Source organism: Hetaerina americana, unplaced genomic scaffold (genome assembly GCF_022747635.1).
Source record: "Hetaerina americana unplaced genomic scaffold, ioHetAmer1.1.p SCAF_4, whole genome shotgun sequence".
Lineage (NCBI taxonomy): Eukaryota > Metazoa > Arthropoda > Insecta > Odonata > Calopterygidae > Hetaerina > Hetaerina americana.
Genome location: NW_027286985.1, coordinates 19,195,874 through 19,214,369, shown reverse-complemented (window position 1 = coordinate 19,214,369; position 18,496 = coordinate 19,195,874). Strand labels below are relative to the sequence as shown.

At 33.8% G+C, this 18,496-nt stretch overlaps 1 protein-coding gene across 2 annotated transcripts in view; it reads right to left on the bottom strand.

Moving 5' to 3' along the window:
* Positions 1–18,496, bottom strand: part of babo (TGF-beta receptor type-1 babo) — a 39,017-nt gene extending 20,521 nt beyond the window's left edge. The window contains exons 1-3 of one of the 2 annotated variants that reach the window (XM_071589725.1): positions 18,237–18,496; positions 17,842–17,959; positions 9,556–9,710 (exon numbers count right to left, since the gene is read on the bottom strand). In XM_071589725.1, the coding sequence (XP_071445826.1) occupies positions 9,556–9,710; positions 17,842–17,959; positions 18,237–18,303 (340 nt within the window). In that variant the 5' untranslated portion in view covers positions 18,304–18,496. Of the gene's footprint in view, positions 1–8,743; positions 8,899–9,555; positions 9,711–17,841; positions 17,960–18,236 lie in introns of both variants that reach the window. The other variant, XM_071589724.1, reaches the window with a different exon arrangement.

Below are 18,496 nucleotides of genomic sequence, written 5' to 3'. Positions count from 1 at the left end.
TAACCTTAAACACACTGATGACAGAAGCACCATATTTCCCATATTAGTGGACACTATTTTCCAGTTTGCAATAAGCTTCATAATTTTACTGAGCATTAGTTACGTATCATTTAGCTTGTGAATGTAACAAAAGATATAAGCTACAGTTTTCATGCTGTTAGTGATTAATATGACAATAAAATTCTAACCAAAAGCAGGATGTAATAAAGCATGGATAAAAAACATAAAACAAAGAATTCACATGAAAATATGAATATACAAAATTAGGAACATAAATGAAAAAGATGATTTCATGAAAATGATAAATTTTTTACTTGATTAAATTTAAAATGAGAAGAAAATCAGGATGAGATAAAAAATAAAGGCTGAAAATTCAATTTAAAAATCACATAGAAATACATGGGTTATCACAAAAGCAGAAAGTTACACAATAAATACAAATTATTATCACTCCACATTCTAATTTGCCCCATTTACACTATTCAGGCTAGAATAATGCAAGCGAAACAGTTTACAGATATTACTCACTACAAAAATAATCTATTTTTATCATGAGATGGAAAAATGTATACACGAAGATAATTTATCTTTAATTACATTTGTCACACTGAAGGCACGACTAGATGTTACCACCCAGAATGGAATTTCATCTATCCAAGAGGAAAAAAAGACACCCAAAAATGACATGTTGATTACTAGGCAGTATTAAGAACAGTTATGGACTGAATGGTGGATGAAGCCCTTAAGAAAAGTTAATGGATAGGTGTACCAAAAACAGTGGTAATTTTCTACCCATGATGATCAATATTGAAACTAACGTACAATGCAATACAATGTGTAATGCACAAACTTAAAACATTAAACGTAGAGATTTTTCAGAATGAAAATAATGAACAAACCATTATTTTCTGATGGAATTCTAATTTGGACAAGAATAAAAGAAAACAGACAATTGAGATAATTTCCATAACAAAGAAATTCATCCAAAATATAATTTTAATTTCAAATTAAAATGCTGGTTTTCAGAAGATGACAAGTTGCATTGTATGAGAGATACATGAAAAACAACAATGAATGAAACAATTTCATAGACTTAGACAAAGGATGATGGCAATAGAAAAAGACAGGCAATATAACTGTAGCACATATAGAAGAAGCATGCTAGGGACATTGAAAAGAACAATAACAGAATGAGATGACTGAAATCAATGGACTTGAGGCGTTTCAAATTAAATAATGAAAATTAAATGAATGCTAATTGAAGTGTCCGAGTAAACTGTACCACTGGGAAATGAATTGCACCATCATTATTGACAATGAAACCTTAAAATAACATTTTCTTTCAGAGATTTACACAATATTTTAGGATTACTTTCAATACAATTAAATGAGAAATGATTCATTACAATTAATAGGCGAATGATTTTTACACTCTGAAATTGTTGCATTGTAATTGAGAGAGTGTTTAAGACTAGAGGGATATTAGTCAGTAATTAATTCATGATTATCTAGTTTCAAAAAACTATGATTTTATGGTGGACGCCATAATAAATTAAATAATTAACCAAATTCATCTGTCATTCATCAATTGCAATTTAAAATTCAATTAAATTTTCCTTCTTAAAGATGTATCATTGAAGTAAACAGGTATCCACTTCTGGACCTACCGAAGTACTAAGATGACTTCCAGTTTGACATCAAATATTCGGGCATCAGAGATATTTTCACTATTACATTCGCCAAAATTGACTTTACCAAAACATATGTAATTCATTTTGATTGGATGATGATGGACATTAACTGAATTCAATGGTTTGGGGCTCTACTTGGTGAAAATTCATGATCACTGAATAAAAAATACTAAGTTTATTTAATTAGTGATAGACATCAACTTTTCCCTTTTTGATTATATCATGACATACGCAATTAACCTATCATAAATAACTAATTTTTAGTTTTTTGTAATTTTTGGAATGAGGAATATGAATACAGGTTTCATTATGAAAGTAATCCAAATGATTTTATTGTGAGGCAACCATGTCAGCACAGTAAAACCGGTCGGGAAATGTGGTGGGGGGTCTGCCCTTCCAGCACAGCTGGTCACCAATTTGCTCTGAGAGGTCTGAGTAGAAAGATGTGCCTCCGCATGAAGTATGTTTTTCCACATTGTATCATGGCACGATGGAGTGTTCCCTTGAACAGCAATATGCCATCAAGTTTTGGTGCAGCTTGGAGAGAATGCAACCAAGACATTCCAGATAGGCTTCAGGCCTTCAAGGACAACTGTATTTCAAGGTCACAGAGCGGGAGTTGGCACAGGGCATTCAAGGAGGGCTGGGAGTAGGTCGCCGACAAACCCTGTTCTGGACGCCCAGCAAAAGCAATCATGTGCATGAAGTTTTGTGTTCCAACTGTCAGTTGATCATCCAGCAAATTGCTGACACCCTACACTTGTCTACATTTGTGGTAAATGGGATAGTGACCAAGGATCTGGGAATGCTCATGGTCAGCAGCAAGCCTATGCCGAAAGTGTTGATGGAAGACCAGAGTTTCGTGCTGTGAGGAGGCTGATTGACCCTGTCTGGACTGTAAGACAGGGTGGTCCCCCTGCCTTACAGTCCAGACTTGGCTCCATCTACTTTTTTTTGCTTCCCCAACTGAAGATAAACGTGAAAGGAAAGCTTTGGGAGAGCGTAGAAAACATTTTAAAAAATATTACAATATACTCGGAGACATTCCCATGGAGGAGTTTCAGGGTGCCTTCCAGGTATGGCAGACAGGTCTCCGCCAGTGTATTGATGCAAGGGGAGAGTATTTTGAAGACTTTTAAGCATTTGCACAAGTGCAATCAATAAATATATTTTTTCCAGAGAATGTGCATTATTTAATAGTGGACCCTGTATAGGCATTATGCTAAAATTGATCTAGTTCCTAAAGTTCATGATAGATAATAGATATCAGACTACTTGTCCACAGCAGAAATTACTACTTTTATTTAATAAAATGTTTCATTACCCCTGCCTGAATGAAAACAACATAATACATATAACATTGGTAAGACGTCCAACCAGGAACTTGACATACCAGAATAGACTCCTTCCACAGCCTCTCAAAGATACTAATGAACTTGGCACTCAACTTGCTCCCATTACAGGGAGAAGTGTACAGTATTATGTAAACATGTTAACGCGGACTAATAGCAGATATCCAGTTTTCTACCTCAACGCATATAATGCATTTGCATACTACTTTACTCTTTCTCAATAAGGGTTCACCTTAAAAATTTTAGGAATAAAAATATAATCATACATGAAACAGTAACCCAGAGTCCATGACCACCTACAAGCTGCATTCCCATTAGGTAAAAAAGAACTTCCTCTTTGAAGAATAGCCAACATTCCTGCCATCCTTACCAAAAAAGTACTGGCAACAGTGGCTAATCTTTAAGTTAAAAATAAGTAATTTTTCAGAAAACCATATAAAAAGAAAACTATTAAACAATTGAGTCTTTCATGATATGGGATGGGATTTCTATGGGATGTGCAGTGAAGTTTTACATATTTTATTGGAATGGAACAAGAAACTTGAAACACATTTGATCATCAAGAAAAGTAAAGATGTAAAAGATTGATACACAATGATTATGATAAAATCTATTTCATTTGAGTTATTATTTTTTACCAGTGAGATTCCATGGGGTTTTTAAATCCAAATCAAACATGAAATATTCATCAACCATCTGTCCCCAAGGATGATACCTCAAAAATATCCATTTCCTACAAGAAAGAGCCTCTGTTAAGAATTTTTTGGAATGAGTTACTTAGTGTCCCTAATGATTCCAAATGATTTTAAATTGGAATTAGGAAAATGAATGTAAATGGAGGACCTCAAATACAGTTAAAATTTAAATTAAAAACTAACATTATTTATTCATATTCCTCTTCTCCCTTTCCTTAATAGAATTTCCAGCTTTGGCCATAGAATACCTTAAATCAGTGCGCCATCATATCAACAGCATACTCATAACTTCTTACTGAATTCTACCACTTATTATTTCATGTGGATTTCATTTATAAATAGGATTTAGTATGTAATACACACTATAACCACAAACAGTAACTTTCACAATATCGCATAACAGTATTTAACACTTCCCAACCTTTGCTCTACAGTATCTATATGTTCATAATATGTTCCACCATTATGCATTTCACAAGTTATCCTGTCTTTTACAATGCATATGATGGTAAGGTGAAAATTTCTCAGTTTGACAATGAAAGACTGCAATATTCAGTTAAAAAATGATTTGGATTTTCTAATTCATCTCCCTCGACTTCAACATACTTGGTCCAGCATTTCACCAACATCAGTACTCCTTCCCAGAAGTGACAGTCTGAAAGGCTGTGAAAATATCCATCAATGGCCCTCAACTTCTTCATTGGACGTAAAGAGCTTCCCAAAAACAAATTTCTTCAAGTTAAGGAACAGGTGAAAGTCTAAGGGTGCTAAATCAGGGGTGAAAGGGGGATGGCCGAGCAATTTGTACCCCAAATCAGGTAGTTTTCCCATCGGCAATGTATTTTTATGACTGCACCTATTGTGCAGTCATTAAATTCTTCGCTTTGGATTGATTTACTCCTAAGGAAATTTATCCAAAATTGGCAAAAGTGTACTGGGACTCTGCTCCTTCAATAACATCCATTAAAAAGTGGGTAGCTGAATTTAAATGCGGTTGTATAACCCTCAAAGATGACCCATGTGAAGGACAGCCAAAAACCTCAAGCATACCAGAAACCATCGAATAAGTGCACGATATTATGTTGGGCAAATACATATAACGAGTCAATTTTATCAAAAAACATGCAAGACATATAGTTCAACAATACGTGTAAAAAAAACTACTTGAAAGAACAAGTTGAAACTTGTCTCATAATAAAAAGTGCACCCAGGCAGGGATCTTATATTTTTGCTGATTGGAACAACATCTTTGTGTACGGGCGAGAACTTTTCGCCTTGACCCCATATGATGTCTAAATGATCAGAAAACCTTTACCTCCAGAGAGGAACTAGAAATACTCTCTAGGGATGTTGGAATATGCCTCCAAAACTTCTCCGTTCCTATCCATGTTCCTTTCCAAGGTTGAACTTAACAAATATCTTTACATTGTCGAGCTTATTTTTCTTTACACATCAATTTATGTTCAATTGCATCACAATCATTTTCACAGAATTTGTCTTTAATTTCTTAAAAAAGACATTTACGAATATCTTTCAAGGATCATTAAATTAATAACAGACTTGAGACCTGGTACTACATATTTCAACTATAGAAAAAATTTTAAAAATCAAGCTCACAGATTTTCCAAGCTTAGGAAATTTGATTAATGAATACCTAAACATGGATATAGTTCTGAAAAATGGGAATTACAGTGGAGCCTCGCTTAATAAGCAACTCTGATAGTGAATAATTCACATAACAGGCACAAATATTGTGCCCAAGAATTGTGCTAGCTTAGCAAGTTACATTTCGCACAGCATATGAAGAGGTTAGGGGGATTAGCCAAGCGATTGGAGTGGCTGTTTAAGTTTGTGTTTAGCACAAGTTACACTAGCATTGCAGTCTTTAGTGATCGCATTTTTGTCCAAACTTGTGTTCGGGCATGTCATTTGTGATTTTTTTGTGCACAGTTAAATTATACTTTATGACTAGTTTTAAAAATATTCAAGAGAAAAAGCCACAAGAAAATAGTCAAAATTTAAGTGATAATAACGCTATGTCGCTTTTTAAAAAAAATTTGAAGTCTGTAAAAACAAATGTCTCTTGACAGGTTTTTGTAAAAATAAATTATGAATGCATTATTAATCAACTAATTATTTTGAATCTTTGTTTTCTACTAAACGAATTCGCTTCCTCTGTGGTTTCATTCCATAATTGAAGAAAAGGTGATCATGAACCAAAATCCTGAATAATGCCTATATAATTTTCTTTGAATAAACTTGGACCAAAATTTATTTTTTTCTGGCATTGAATGCATTATATTCTAAATTAATTTATAAGGAAAAAATGATTCCCCAAATAAATGTTTTGTTTCATATGAAAGGTCAAGGAATCGAACATGCTTGTATTTTGAGGTTCCACTGTATATCACTTTGACAACAAATATTATTCACAAATAAAATTACTGTTTCATTTAATACATTCATAAAGGTTTGTAAAAACTTTAACAGTTCATACACAAATAATTAATAACTTAAAATATTCCTGTAACATCAGTTCAAGTTTTCAAAATGACTGTACAACAGAGATTGTTCAGAAAGTCATTCAGTTCAGAAGTGTTCATTATCTCCCTGATATGCTTGCATATACTATTTGGGTGGGTGTGTGAACCCTACCCTGACAGACACTTAAAATAATCTAATTAAAAATGCTAAAAATGACTCCTGATTGAAATATATATTAAAAGTTAGAAAAGCTAAAAAAAAACAAAGTACATCTTACGAGAATGTATTGTGAAAGAAATATCCATATTTTTAACTTCATTCACTTCATAACAGGATTCCAGCATTTTTCATTAAACCAGGATCAACCATTACAACATACCAACTAGTGTAGACATGTGTGCCACAACTTGGCATTTAAGATAGAATACATAGACTTGAAAGTTAACATCACATAGAGAGATGCAATGACTACCTGGTACACAACACTGGCACTATATGGTCCCATAAATATTAAACAATTACTATCCATGCTTGATGCATCCTTTTGTTGCAAAGGGCACCAGAATCTACATGAAAATTAGTTAGCGGTTATCAACACATGCTTTGATAAGAGTTACCACATTCTGATCAGGATTTTCCCGTTGGAAATGGAATACATAACTTTGTGACTCCACTGAAAAATTTTTCTTACAAGACAACCTGGGTTTCGATGTTCAACATCATCTTCAGAGGTTGAACGCTGAAAGCCAGGTTGTCTCGTAATGAAAATTTTTCAGTGGAATCACAAAGTTACTATTTTTCATTTCCAATATGAATCGATTCAATAAAGTTACGCTGGAAACCATCAAGGATTTCCCTGTATTGAAATATCACACTTCCAGAGGTAAAGATGTCAATTATTAATAAACATCTTCCTCATGCTGGGCAAAAAAAGCAAATTCATATTTCCTCTGCAGCTGGGGACCTTTGACTATTAAATTAAAATTAAGCTATATATCCTAAATCCAGTAGTGCAATTTTGTTCTTGATCAAGCAATTGTGAAAAATTGAGCATTTTAGTCACAAATGCAGAATGCGCTGTGAGTGGGATCTGCCTATCAAGTGCATCATAAATACAAAGACATCATGTGCTGTGTCACCTATAAATATAAACACTCCTGATTTGGAACAACTTTGGTGCCAACCATGTGAGATCTAGGTAACCAATATCATAACTAATATGTACCCATTTGTGGCATAATATCCACTTCAAACATGTTCTTTAACAAATTAGTCATGAAGCATTGGCCTAAATAAACTGAGAATCATTGAAGCCATCATAATCTTGAGCTACATGTACTTGTATGTCATTGAGTTGATATAATTACTAAAGAAATCGACAATCACGATTAAATACCCGATTTAATTATTATAATTACACATCAGGGACATGCTGGATCGAAAAAATATCACCAAAAAATCACCCTTGATCTGTTTTAATACTGCCCCAATTCTTTCCAGAATTATGAACCCATAGTTAGAAGTATGAAGTAACAGTGGCTTCTCCTTCCCTACAAACACAATTTCTGACTGACAGCCAACAATTTTTGTGAGATTACATGCTGATGTTTTTATAAGATTTAAGAGACAGTACATACTTAAAATAATAATACTTCCAGTAATGGGAACATTGCCAATGGTGAAGGGAACAAGACATCAAGATGACTTTGGAAAAGTTTAAACCCTCAGGACATATTTATTGTTGGAATTACAATACAACAAACAGATCAACAGAATAATCCCAAAGATAACTTCTTTATCAAAGCATATACCTAAAAACACAAATAATTCCACAAAAAAGAAAAACACACCCTTATAGAATATACCCCAGAATCATGTGTTGTTGCTGTTATTTTCCTACTGTTTCCCCATTCTTTTCATGAAGACGATGCTACAATCGAACAAGACAGCCTAGAAGTGTTCCTTGGAATAAAACGTTCACAGAGCAGACCAACAATTGGACACCTACCGGTGAACAGATACTCTCACCTTTTTGAAATGATGCATTCAAATGGAGATTACAATAGTCGTAGATATGACAGCACTGGATGATATAGTTTTCCTTATAATTTGAACCTGTATTGGGCTTGTGCTCTGATTTATTACACCAAAGAGGAAAGGTAGGCGGAAATAGTTTTTCCTTATGAAAACACCTAAATAAAGGATAAAATATGAAATAAGTGTGAGCTAGCACAATGACTACAGCTGTGCAAAGGTGATCATAGGCACAACAGGTTAATTGCCAAACATGGCAGTTAGAGAGGTTGAAATACAAACTACTCCATCACCTTCTCAGGCAATACAATGCAGTCCGTGCAGCAAAATATCAAAAGGCTGATAAGGCTCTGAAAAATAATGCTTATTAAAATACTGGTAAAAATTACAAGCAGCAGCAAAATAAAGAGAATCAGGAATGAATCATCATGCTCACCAACTAAGGAAGAACCAACTTGAGCCAACACTCAAAGGGAAGTTCACCTACCTTTATTTTTTTTAACATGAAGCTTCGGTTTCAAGTCCTTATTACACAAATCGTAGTTCTTGCAACACACTATGACAAAACTGTCATTAACATTATTGGCGACATGACACAAGATGGGGTTCTCAGGTGGGTAGGTTATCCCCTTATCCAGGCACCTGTGACACAAACACACAGATATGAGGAAGATTAGGAACAGTGCTACATGCAAACAAAACAGCCAGGATGGAGGGGAATAGCCAGCCCAGCCCTCTCCCTCCTTTTCTTCTTTTTAGAGGCTTCTGTATCTCACTTGCTGGGCTTGTTGGAAAAAAGAGGCTCACAGGAAAGGTATGGTGTCACAGGAAAATAAAAATAATAAGATACATGAGGGGAGAAAGTTGCTACACACACAGTGGAAGTATTATGAGGTAGGATTTCGGTCCATAAAAATCAGGACACAGGAGAGGAGATAAAAAACATGAAACTGAACAGGTTGGCTACGGAAGGTACAGATGATAGAAGTAGCAGAATATTTGGAATTATGTACTGGGAGGTACCTAGCAAAATTCTACGAACAATACAGCTCAGTTAAGAACCATCAAGGTTTCATTTACACTGGTTAGTGAGTCAATCTCTGGCACTTCAACACACACCAACCACATCTAGTAGTAAGAGAAACTGTAAGAAAGGATAAAAAATGAAGCATGAGTTGAGGGTCATTAGTTTTGTTTTCACTGTTGTGCATGTATTAGCAAGCCATCAAGGTATGTACCACAGCTGCAGCAGCAACACCTCACTAGGTGGCAGAAATGGCCTGGTTCCATCCCTCTTACCTGCAAGGGAGATGGGAGTGGCCAGAGTGGGATGTAGGTTCAAGTTGCAGTGATCGTACTCAGCACAGCAAATCATGACATACTCCGAAGGATGTGTATTGTTGATGCACTTCATTGGATTCTCCGGTGGAAAATAATTAGTCTTGGGAAGACACCTTGAGACACAGAAGAGCAAACCATTTGCAGTCACATCCCATTGAAACAAAGGCTAATTGTGTACTTCTAGTATATCTCTCTTTACGAATGGGAGAACATATCAGCAGAGGATGTGACATTATGGCATGTTCATGCACCTCCTGGTTATTAAGTTAAATTTAAAAGCATTAAATATCATTCCTTTCATTTTAAACTGGTTATATTAAAGTTATGTACATTTCAAAGTTAATTTATCTCCTTCAAGCATTAAACTACAGGTATAACTATGTAGAATCTGTATAACTATGGCACTAAAGCTTTCTTAAAGTTCACAGTACAGTTTGTATAAGCAAAGACTGGTAAGTTCAACAACTATCCAATGGATATGATGCCTACAAAATAAAGAAGAAAAAAATTATAGCAATTTAAGAATACATTAACTGTAATCCCCTTCAACTAAATATACAATATGCTGTGTAAAACCATTCTCTTCATCAAAACAATTATGAGCTAATTCAAAAATTTTCACAAAATACAAGTGAAAAATTTAATCAGAACTAGAATTACCTTGATGAAATATATATGATATGATATTACAAATACGTTAACTGAAGTATGAACTTAATGAAACAAAACTCATAAATATAAATGATACTTTATTAATATCACTTATGATACTAAAATGTAAAATTTCTCTTCCCTCCAGATTTTATAGTAGCTTCAAGCTAATGGCTGCTTTTTGTAATACATGGTGAAAAAGAACTCAAACGTAGCTATCATACCTGTGCAACAGTTGAATGATACTCAATATCATTCTCAAAATCAACAGAACTAAAGAAACAAAGGAAAAAAAGAAGTAAAAAATGAACTTAGCTTTTTTTTAGCATTTGAATCTTGCAAATTAGCTCTTTCAAGGAAGGATTGTTGAATGTTTTTTTCTTCAAATTTTGATTTAAAAGCATTCATTTTCAATGCTCCTAATGACTTTCATCAACTACAATAATTAGGTATTGCCATGCATATGAATGGGTACACCAAGGTTCAAAACACAAAAAAATAGAGAAAGAATGGATCAAGACAGAAATACATGGGAGGCTCACCATGAATAACCAGATGGAAGAACCACCAATGATGTTAAGTATAGCATGACAGCAGGTGACTGGCAAAATATTTTGAAGAATTAAAGAAATAACTGAATGGCTATACAAACAGAGACTAAACTTAAACTACTGACAGATTTTAGAACATGATGGAAATTTTAGTCACTCCAAAATAAATTCATAACTAAACCATTTATAGCAGATTCAAACTTTTTGTGTAACCACTATTGCTGTATACTTTGTAGAGAAAACATTAGTACATTTGAATAATGCTCTTAGCAAGTTTTTGGAGACAAACACCTTTAAAATTAGATCAAGCCTACGACTGATTGCAATAAAAAACCTTTAATATTATTATCAAGAGGAAAATATCATGTGTATTTGAATATTTGTCATTAATTATACCTGGCATTTATAGGCAGTAAGAATATTTTGAGTGTGATGTGAATTACGTAGATTTTCAGAGGAAGAAGCTATTAAAGTAATTTTTTTATTAGTCATTTAGGTGTTAAAAATGTTAATATTCTACAATTCATTGTTTCTTTGATTATTTCAATACTGTTTGTACAGTGTCTATTACCAAACCATCAATAAATTCTTAGATTTTGAAGGAATATTTTCAGTTTTCCAGGGTGCACTGCATACCAGAAATTTATGTCCTGACAAATAGTGGTCAAGTGGTAATATTTTTTTAAAGCAATGCCAATTAGCTAAGATCTTACAAGGAGAATTAATGCAGGTACAATAATAATAATAATGCGAAGAAAATATTTTTAAGACTCTAATAAGGGCCATAGCACATTTTGAATCTGAAACTCAGTCTATGAGGCACGAGGATGAATATAAATTGGGAGGCTTTTGAGCATTCAATGTAGATATAAAAAAGAATAAAGAAAAAAGTTAAAGACTAATATAAAAAATAAGACAGTGAGGAAGACAAATGATGAAGCTTTAAACATGATAGGCAAAGAGAGGATACTGCCACTGAGATAGAGATTAAATATATTTAACATACTTGTATACTGCAGGTTTATCTGCACCCCTCTGATATATACTAACTTGTTAAAATTAATTTACATTTATCTTTTAACTCACGACTTATGAAAACCTAGATAACAAGGGCAGACATGATGGTTACAAAAAGAAGATACTTTTGTCCTTGGAGCTAATATCAATAGATCACATGAACTGAAAGCTCTTTTCAAAGGTGAATGACACTATAAATCATAATTTCAGAAGGTAAGAAAACTTCCAACAGAATATTCTAGAAAAGGCATGTCAGGGATGACCAACAAACACTATTTATGGCAGAGATTGGAAACCTTGACCAATGGGACCAACAAGGGGACTGGGAAATTAAAGTGCTCGTCAATAACTGTGCTGCTTATCAAAAGTATCTATATTACATCAGCATTTATCTAGAATTTTTACCCATGCACAGCACAAGTGATCGAAGAAATTCAGTGAAGGTTAAAATCTATTCTACATGAAAGAATTACTTGAATTACTGTAGGGTGAACTCATGTCATTTAAGCAAATGAAAGAGAGAAGATACATGAAATTAATCTCCTCGGCTACATTTATTTTTTATCTTTTCTAAAATAATTGGCTTATATAACAATTTATGAGAAAGAATTGGACTGCATAAGTTGTTTTCACAGTTCAATAGAATGCAGAAAATTTTGCCAATATTTCAGGTTCTGCTTTACAGTCACACTTTCACATCTTAGGCCAGTTTGATGAAACAATATAATTATTAATAATAAGAAATAGAAAAGGGCTTCATTTTTCATCGAAGGTTCTACGATATTAGTTCTAAGTAGGTAAAAAAAAATGGCATAGCAGTGGCTACATAACAACAAAACATAAAAAAAGGCATTAAAAAATATGAGTGTAATTTAGTAAAGGCAAACTGAGGCATTTTGTGGAAAATACTTTGAAATCCTAGAATTAGGCTGTTGCATGGAATGGAGGATGGGGAATATCTTCACTAGCAGTTATTGAAGGCATCAGGCTTTAGTTGGTGAAATTCATGACATCCATCTTACTGTTAATAGCTAATTTATTTCACAATCAAAATTACTGTTCCTTAGCAATTTTTCATATCACAATTTACCAGAAAAGACCAAGATTCAACAGACAGACCATTTTTATCAATCAACAATGCCTAGTTGTTTTCCCATTAGTATCTCTCCGAATAGGATGGCAGGAGTAAAAGTTGGGAGTCACTTAGGATAGTGGCTCACCTGGCACTAGATTAGAAAGTTATGATGAATGTGCTGGCAAGATCTGGATCCAGTTTCCGAGAGCTAAAAGTCAGTTTATAAATTAGCATAATTTGAACATTTTAGAGTTTAATGATGGTAATTATGGTGCAGAGCTTAATACTTGCCTAAATTACAAAGTATGCACATTTGAAAGTCAAAGATAAACTTTTCAGAGGACTTGCAAAATGTGAAGCTCTGAGAAATAGGCTAAAGAGGTCATTAGAACAATATGAGATTTTCAAAATTTAAAAAAAAAAAAATACCGTGACATGTCCTTTGCATTCACAGTAACAAAATCAGGTTTAATATTGCTTATTTGTTAACAATCCAAAAAGCACTGTGCAAAATTGGAGAACATATCAAATTAATAATTATTTAGCCTACTTTATTCTTATCTTAACTTTCATACCAATTTAGCCAATATACCTTGGAGGACACCAACTTTAAACATAAACCACACTTCTATCTAAATCATTAAATCTTTTGTATTAAGCATTTCCATTATCACAAGATTATAAAATGAAATATGAATTGAAATTAAGGTATTAGGTATTTTAAGTCAATCTTATCGAAGATTAATCTAAGAAAGGTAACAGCAAGATGGCACAACATTTGTGTAAGTTGAAATTGTAGTTATTGTGTTAATTGCTGCTGTTTCATATTACCACAACATATTTATCATAACTATTGCAAAAGCCCGAAGAAATGAGAGTCATAAGGTGAAAGCTTGAAAACTCAAGAGGAAGGGCAAGCTTAAAACTATTTAAGTAGGAGGGAAATGACTAGAAACGATGGAACAGTAAGCATAATTATAGAGAAAGATGTGTGTCAGGGTAAGTGCAAAGAAGAGAATAGGCTTTTTCCTTGGTAGAAAGTATGAAGAATGGAAAAGGGAAAAATAGAAGGCAAACAAGAGCAAGCCCATTCAAACCATAGTATAATAATGGTTGTTGGGGACCATCAATAGCCTACCTTTAATAAATAGATTACCTTTGAATGAATTTTGAGAAACAACGGTGCTTTCATATATAAGTAGCAACTCTTTTTGCTTAAGAAAGCAACCTTTCCACAATAGGTAGATTATCTTTGATTTAATCTAAGATACTGCACTTGGTAGCACATATGACAACTTTTAATTCTGCATTAAAATTGGAATAGGCCGAAGGTAAGTTAGTCAAGCAATGGATATAGCTGGTACAACTGCAAACTAGTACGGGCTCCAATGATCACAACAATCCAAAGGAAACATAGTGCTGGTGAAAGTTGTAATCTAATACCTTTGCCAAATCCCTAAACTTGATTGCATCACCTTCTAACTTCACAATGAACTAAATAGAGTTGGGTAATTCATTTAAACATTACTAAATTAGTTATTCTTTTTATCAATGCTTGTTTCACACATAATATTCTCCTTTTAATGCTAGACCTAATATCAACTCTATTCAATTTCTGTCTTCATAAATTTTTCCATATCAATATCCTCTCATTTCCATTTCTACTTCCAACTTTTCAGATCCCCGAACTCATATCCTACATTCTTATCCATACCAAGTCTCAGACTTATCTATTAATGATCATTGTCCTTCCTGAAAGACCTATTTAATGTAACCATATACAACTGATGTTTGATTAAATGTGAATGCCATTTACCGGTTTTCATTTTAATGCCATTTTCAAAGAATATTGTAATAATAAAATTCTTGTACCACCACACACAGGGCTGAATTTTTAAAGTACCAAATTCTTTGTCTCCTCAACCAATGAATTACCATTACTCAAGTAGACACTAGGTATAATAACTTGAGTTTTATCTCTATAATGGCTTGTAGAACATTTTCCTGATAATGATGGAATCTTATACACATTTATATTAGGTAATCTACCAGTTAAGGTAGGACCAGTTATGGATGGACATTGAACGAAAACAAATCATACTTTACAACAAGTCCCTCTTCCACTCTGTGCACTTCCTCCCTTCATCCCGTCCAACATCCCAATCCTATTCCTGCCATTCCCTCATTTGTCTAACATTCTTCCCTCTATTACATTCTCCAAAATCCCACTGCCAACAAATATGCTTTTCATCCATTTTTCCTGCCTCCTTGTGATTTCTTCCAACAATCACCTCTCCTCGCCCACCATACCTAGCACTTCCTCGTTTGTTTTCCTTTCCATCCATTTTACTTTCCCCATCTCCTCTCTCAATCTATCCTTCTCCACAACCACATTTCAAAAGCCTCCAATTTACGTCTACCCTCCTGCTTCAGTGACCATGTTTCTGTACTGCACTCCATATCAAAGTTTTCAAGAGCCTTTTCTTCATATCCTTACTCAACGTCCCTGTCACCAACTCCCTCATTGTGAGAGCCTCTTTGCCAATTGCAATTCTTCTCACGTCCCTACTGTGTTGACCATTTTGACTTCCGAGATACATAAACTGTTCAACCTGCTCTAGTTTTTGCCCTTCTATTTTAATGATCGCATAACCTTTCTTTAATTCATAATGATTCTCATCCCATATCTATCATGTTGTACATTACAAATAAATCAGTGGAAAAGTGCAAATTTTTTTTCTCATAATGAACAACTTCCATATCTTCCCTGAATCTGTTTATTTATTTTATTTTGCATTGGTCCAAAAACAACACTTCGGCCTTTACATCGGACTTAAAACAATGATATAATGCTATTACAATTACATACACCCAAGCCCTAGGTGGAGAAAAAACCACCTAGCATGGAAACGAACCCGCGACCTCTGGGTTGGCAGGCGAGGACGTTACCCCGCCACCACCGGGGTCGGCCTGCTGAATGTAATCATATCAAAAATTAACTAATGCAATAAATCAATTACATAAGTTAAAACTAGCAACATTTTGAATGAAGATTTTTAGGTTTAAAATACATAAGTAGGAAAAAATCATGAATATCCTACGATAGGGGCTTACACTATGTGATCAAATATACCAGGAAATTAATTGCTAATGTGCCATTATTTATTAATGCCCATATCTTTCGAGCATATGGCTATTGCAATGGCATTTGAACAATATGTGCCCACACATCGTTTGGAAACATAATAAATATTTCAACAAGTATGTAACTAAATTTACTAGACAGAAAAAATGTGCACTCTCAGAACTATTGTCGCTCATCAATTTCCTCTGACCTTGGATTTTCACACTGGTGCAGCTTAAAATAAAGCATTAAATTTCCGGAGCAAAATTATAAAGGAATAATAGTAAAATTGTTCAACATAAAACAATTCCATCAAGTAGAGTAATATCACATTTAATGTTATATTGAAAGAAGGCTGATATAGGCAATTTGAAACTCCAAATGGTATGCAGTAAGAACGAACAATAAACCCTATTGAAATTTAAATAACAATAAACCCTATTAAACAGCACTATATGCATTCCATTCTTCAGCGAGGTCCCCAGCTTCTGATAAGAATCTCATGTATTCCTATACGGGCTTGATCAAGGCTATAATAAAAAAATGTTAGTGTTACCTTGAAAAATGTAATTAATAGTCAAATGAGATTGCCAGACTTAAATGCAAGACCATTCAAACCAAACATCAATGCAAAATAAAGCATGAAAAAATGTTTATCAGTACTCATGCTGATATGAGTAATACCAAAACTTGTGAAATACTTCTTCGGTCAACATGAATGGGAGGAAAAGCTTCGGAATTTCACTTATATGTCCAGAAGTAAGCATTTAAACTAATGGTGAGAATGAACAAATACATACAAGTGATTTCTCAACTAATAATTGATTTTATAATACTACTTCTCTTCACTAAAATACGGCCAACCCTCTTATCAATCCATGCATTCATTTTCACACAGGTAATCGTGTTGAATTGCCCTATTAATTGTTGAATAATGTATTTCGAGTATTAATAACGAAATAGAAAGTTTTTACTGTACAAACACACATAATGATAAGGCAATTAGGCCGAAGGTCCCCTTACATAAACAAATACAAAATACAAATAATCCAACCATAATAGTGTATGCTGATACCAAGTCCATTTTTATTAATAAAGCGCTTTCAAAACAGGAAGGTGCCGCACCCTGTAGTAATTAGAGGTACTTTCATGGCCTCGTTCTTTTAGTCCCACTACATTCATATCATGTGATATGATTTGATGAAACAGTAAATTTTTAAATGAGGATTGATTAACTTAAACTTCGTCGTCGCGAAATTGGAGCGGAGACAATGTACAGCTACAAGCTGCTGTAAAATAGGGGGCGTGTGCCTAAATCTTTCTCAGTTTATCCATATGTTTTTCTGGGCTGATAATTAGTATATAACATATATTTGATAACTTTATTAAATGCAGGCCCACCAACTACGTTACATCAGCATAAGAAAAATATAAATGTCAGAATAATGATGTGATAATTTTACATGACCTGTTCAGGGTATTTGGAATCATTTACTAATACAAATAATTAGTTCAATGTGTTTCATTGAAATAAGACCGGATCCATTCGACAATGACCACAAAAATGTATCCTGTAATAACATTAGTAACATATAAAACTTTTACAAACGAGGATTTAATAACACATCAAAAAGTAATAGCTTAAATGGAACACATATAGTCAAATGCAATAAGATCTTAATTATATGCTGAATGTTGTAAATATAACCCCAATCTCACTTTAAGGGCACTTACTTAAACACTATTCAGTTCTAAGATTCCTGCGACAAAACACTTCATTAAACGTCATGTAAAACAAAGACAAGATAGATATAAACTATCGGTACCTGTATGAATGCTGAATAACGCCGGTGTCTATCTGTTTGGTAACAGCCGTGAAGCAGTACCCATCGGTTTTACAGGTGTTATTGGTTTCGGGGCATATGTCACAGTGGCACAAAAGGCCTACGGGAGAGATAATTAACCAATAACGTCAATATTAGAATCCGAACTTAGAGTGAAATACAATTTTTTTGTTAGTTACAGCATCAACCAAATGATTTATTACAATTACATTATGATAAACAGTACACCCCGCAACCTTGACGCCTTGTACAAAAATTTGCCAGCACTAAATCATCAACGGTGCAAGTCAAATAATAAATATTTAGATCCATATTCAAACAAATAAGTAAGAATATTCAGAAGCTATATAAATACAGTCACAAGATAGTGTACTCACCAACAACATTCACGAGTTTAGCGTAAACAGTAAATAAAGACAAAAAGTTAATGTTTCGGGAAGACATTTTTATCTCGCACTCCTAACGTTTTAACTGATGACGTGCATACTTCAAGTTTTATTCTGACTGGATATTCTTAGGCAGTTTGCACAACTAAAACTATAAAATACTAATGCCATTTCCTCAATAGTCAAGTGCGACAAGTACACCGACTTAACCTATCATGTTTTCTCCCATTAGCCAATGTTCCATGCCACGA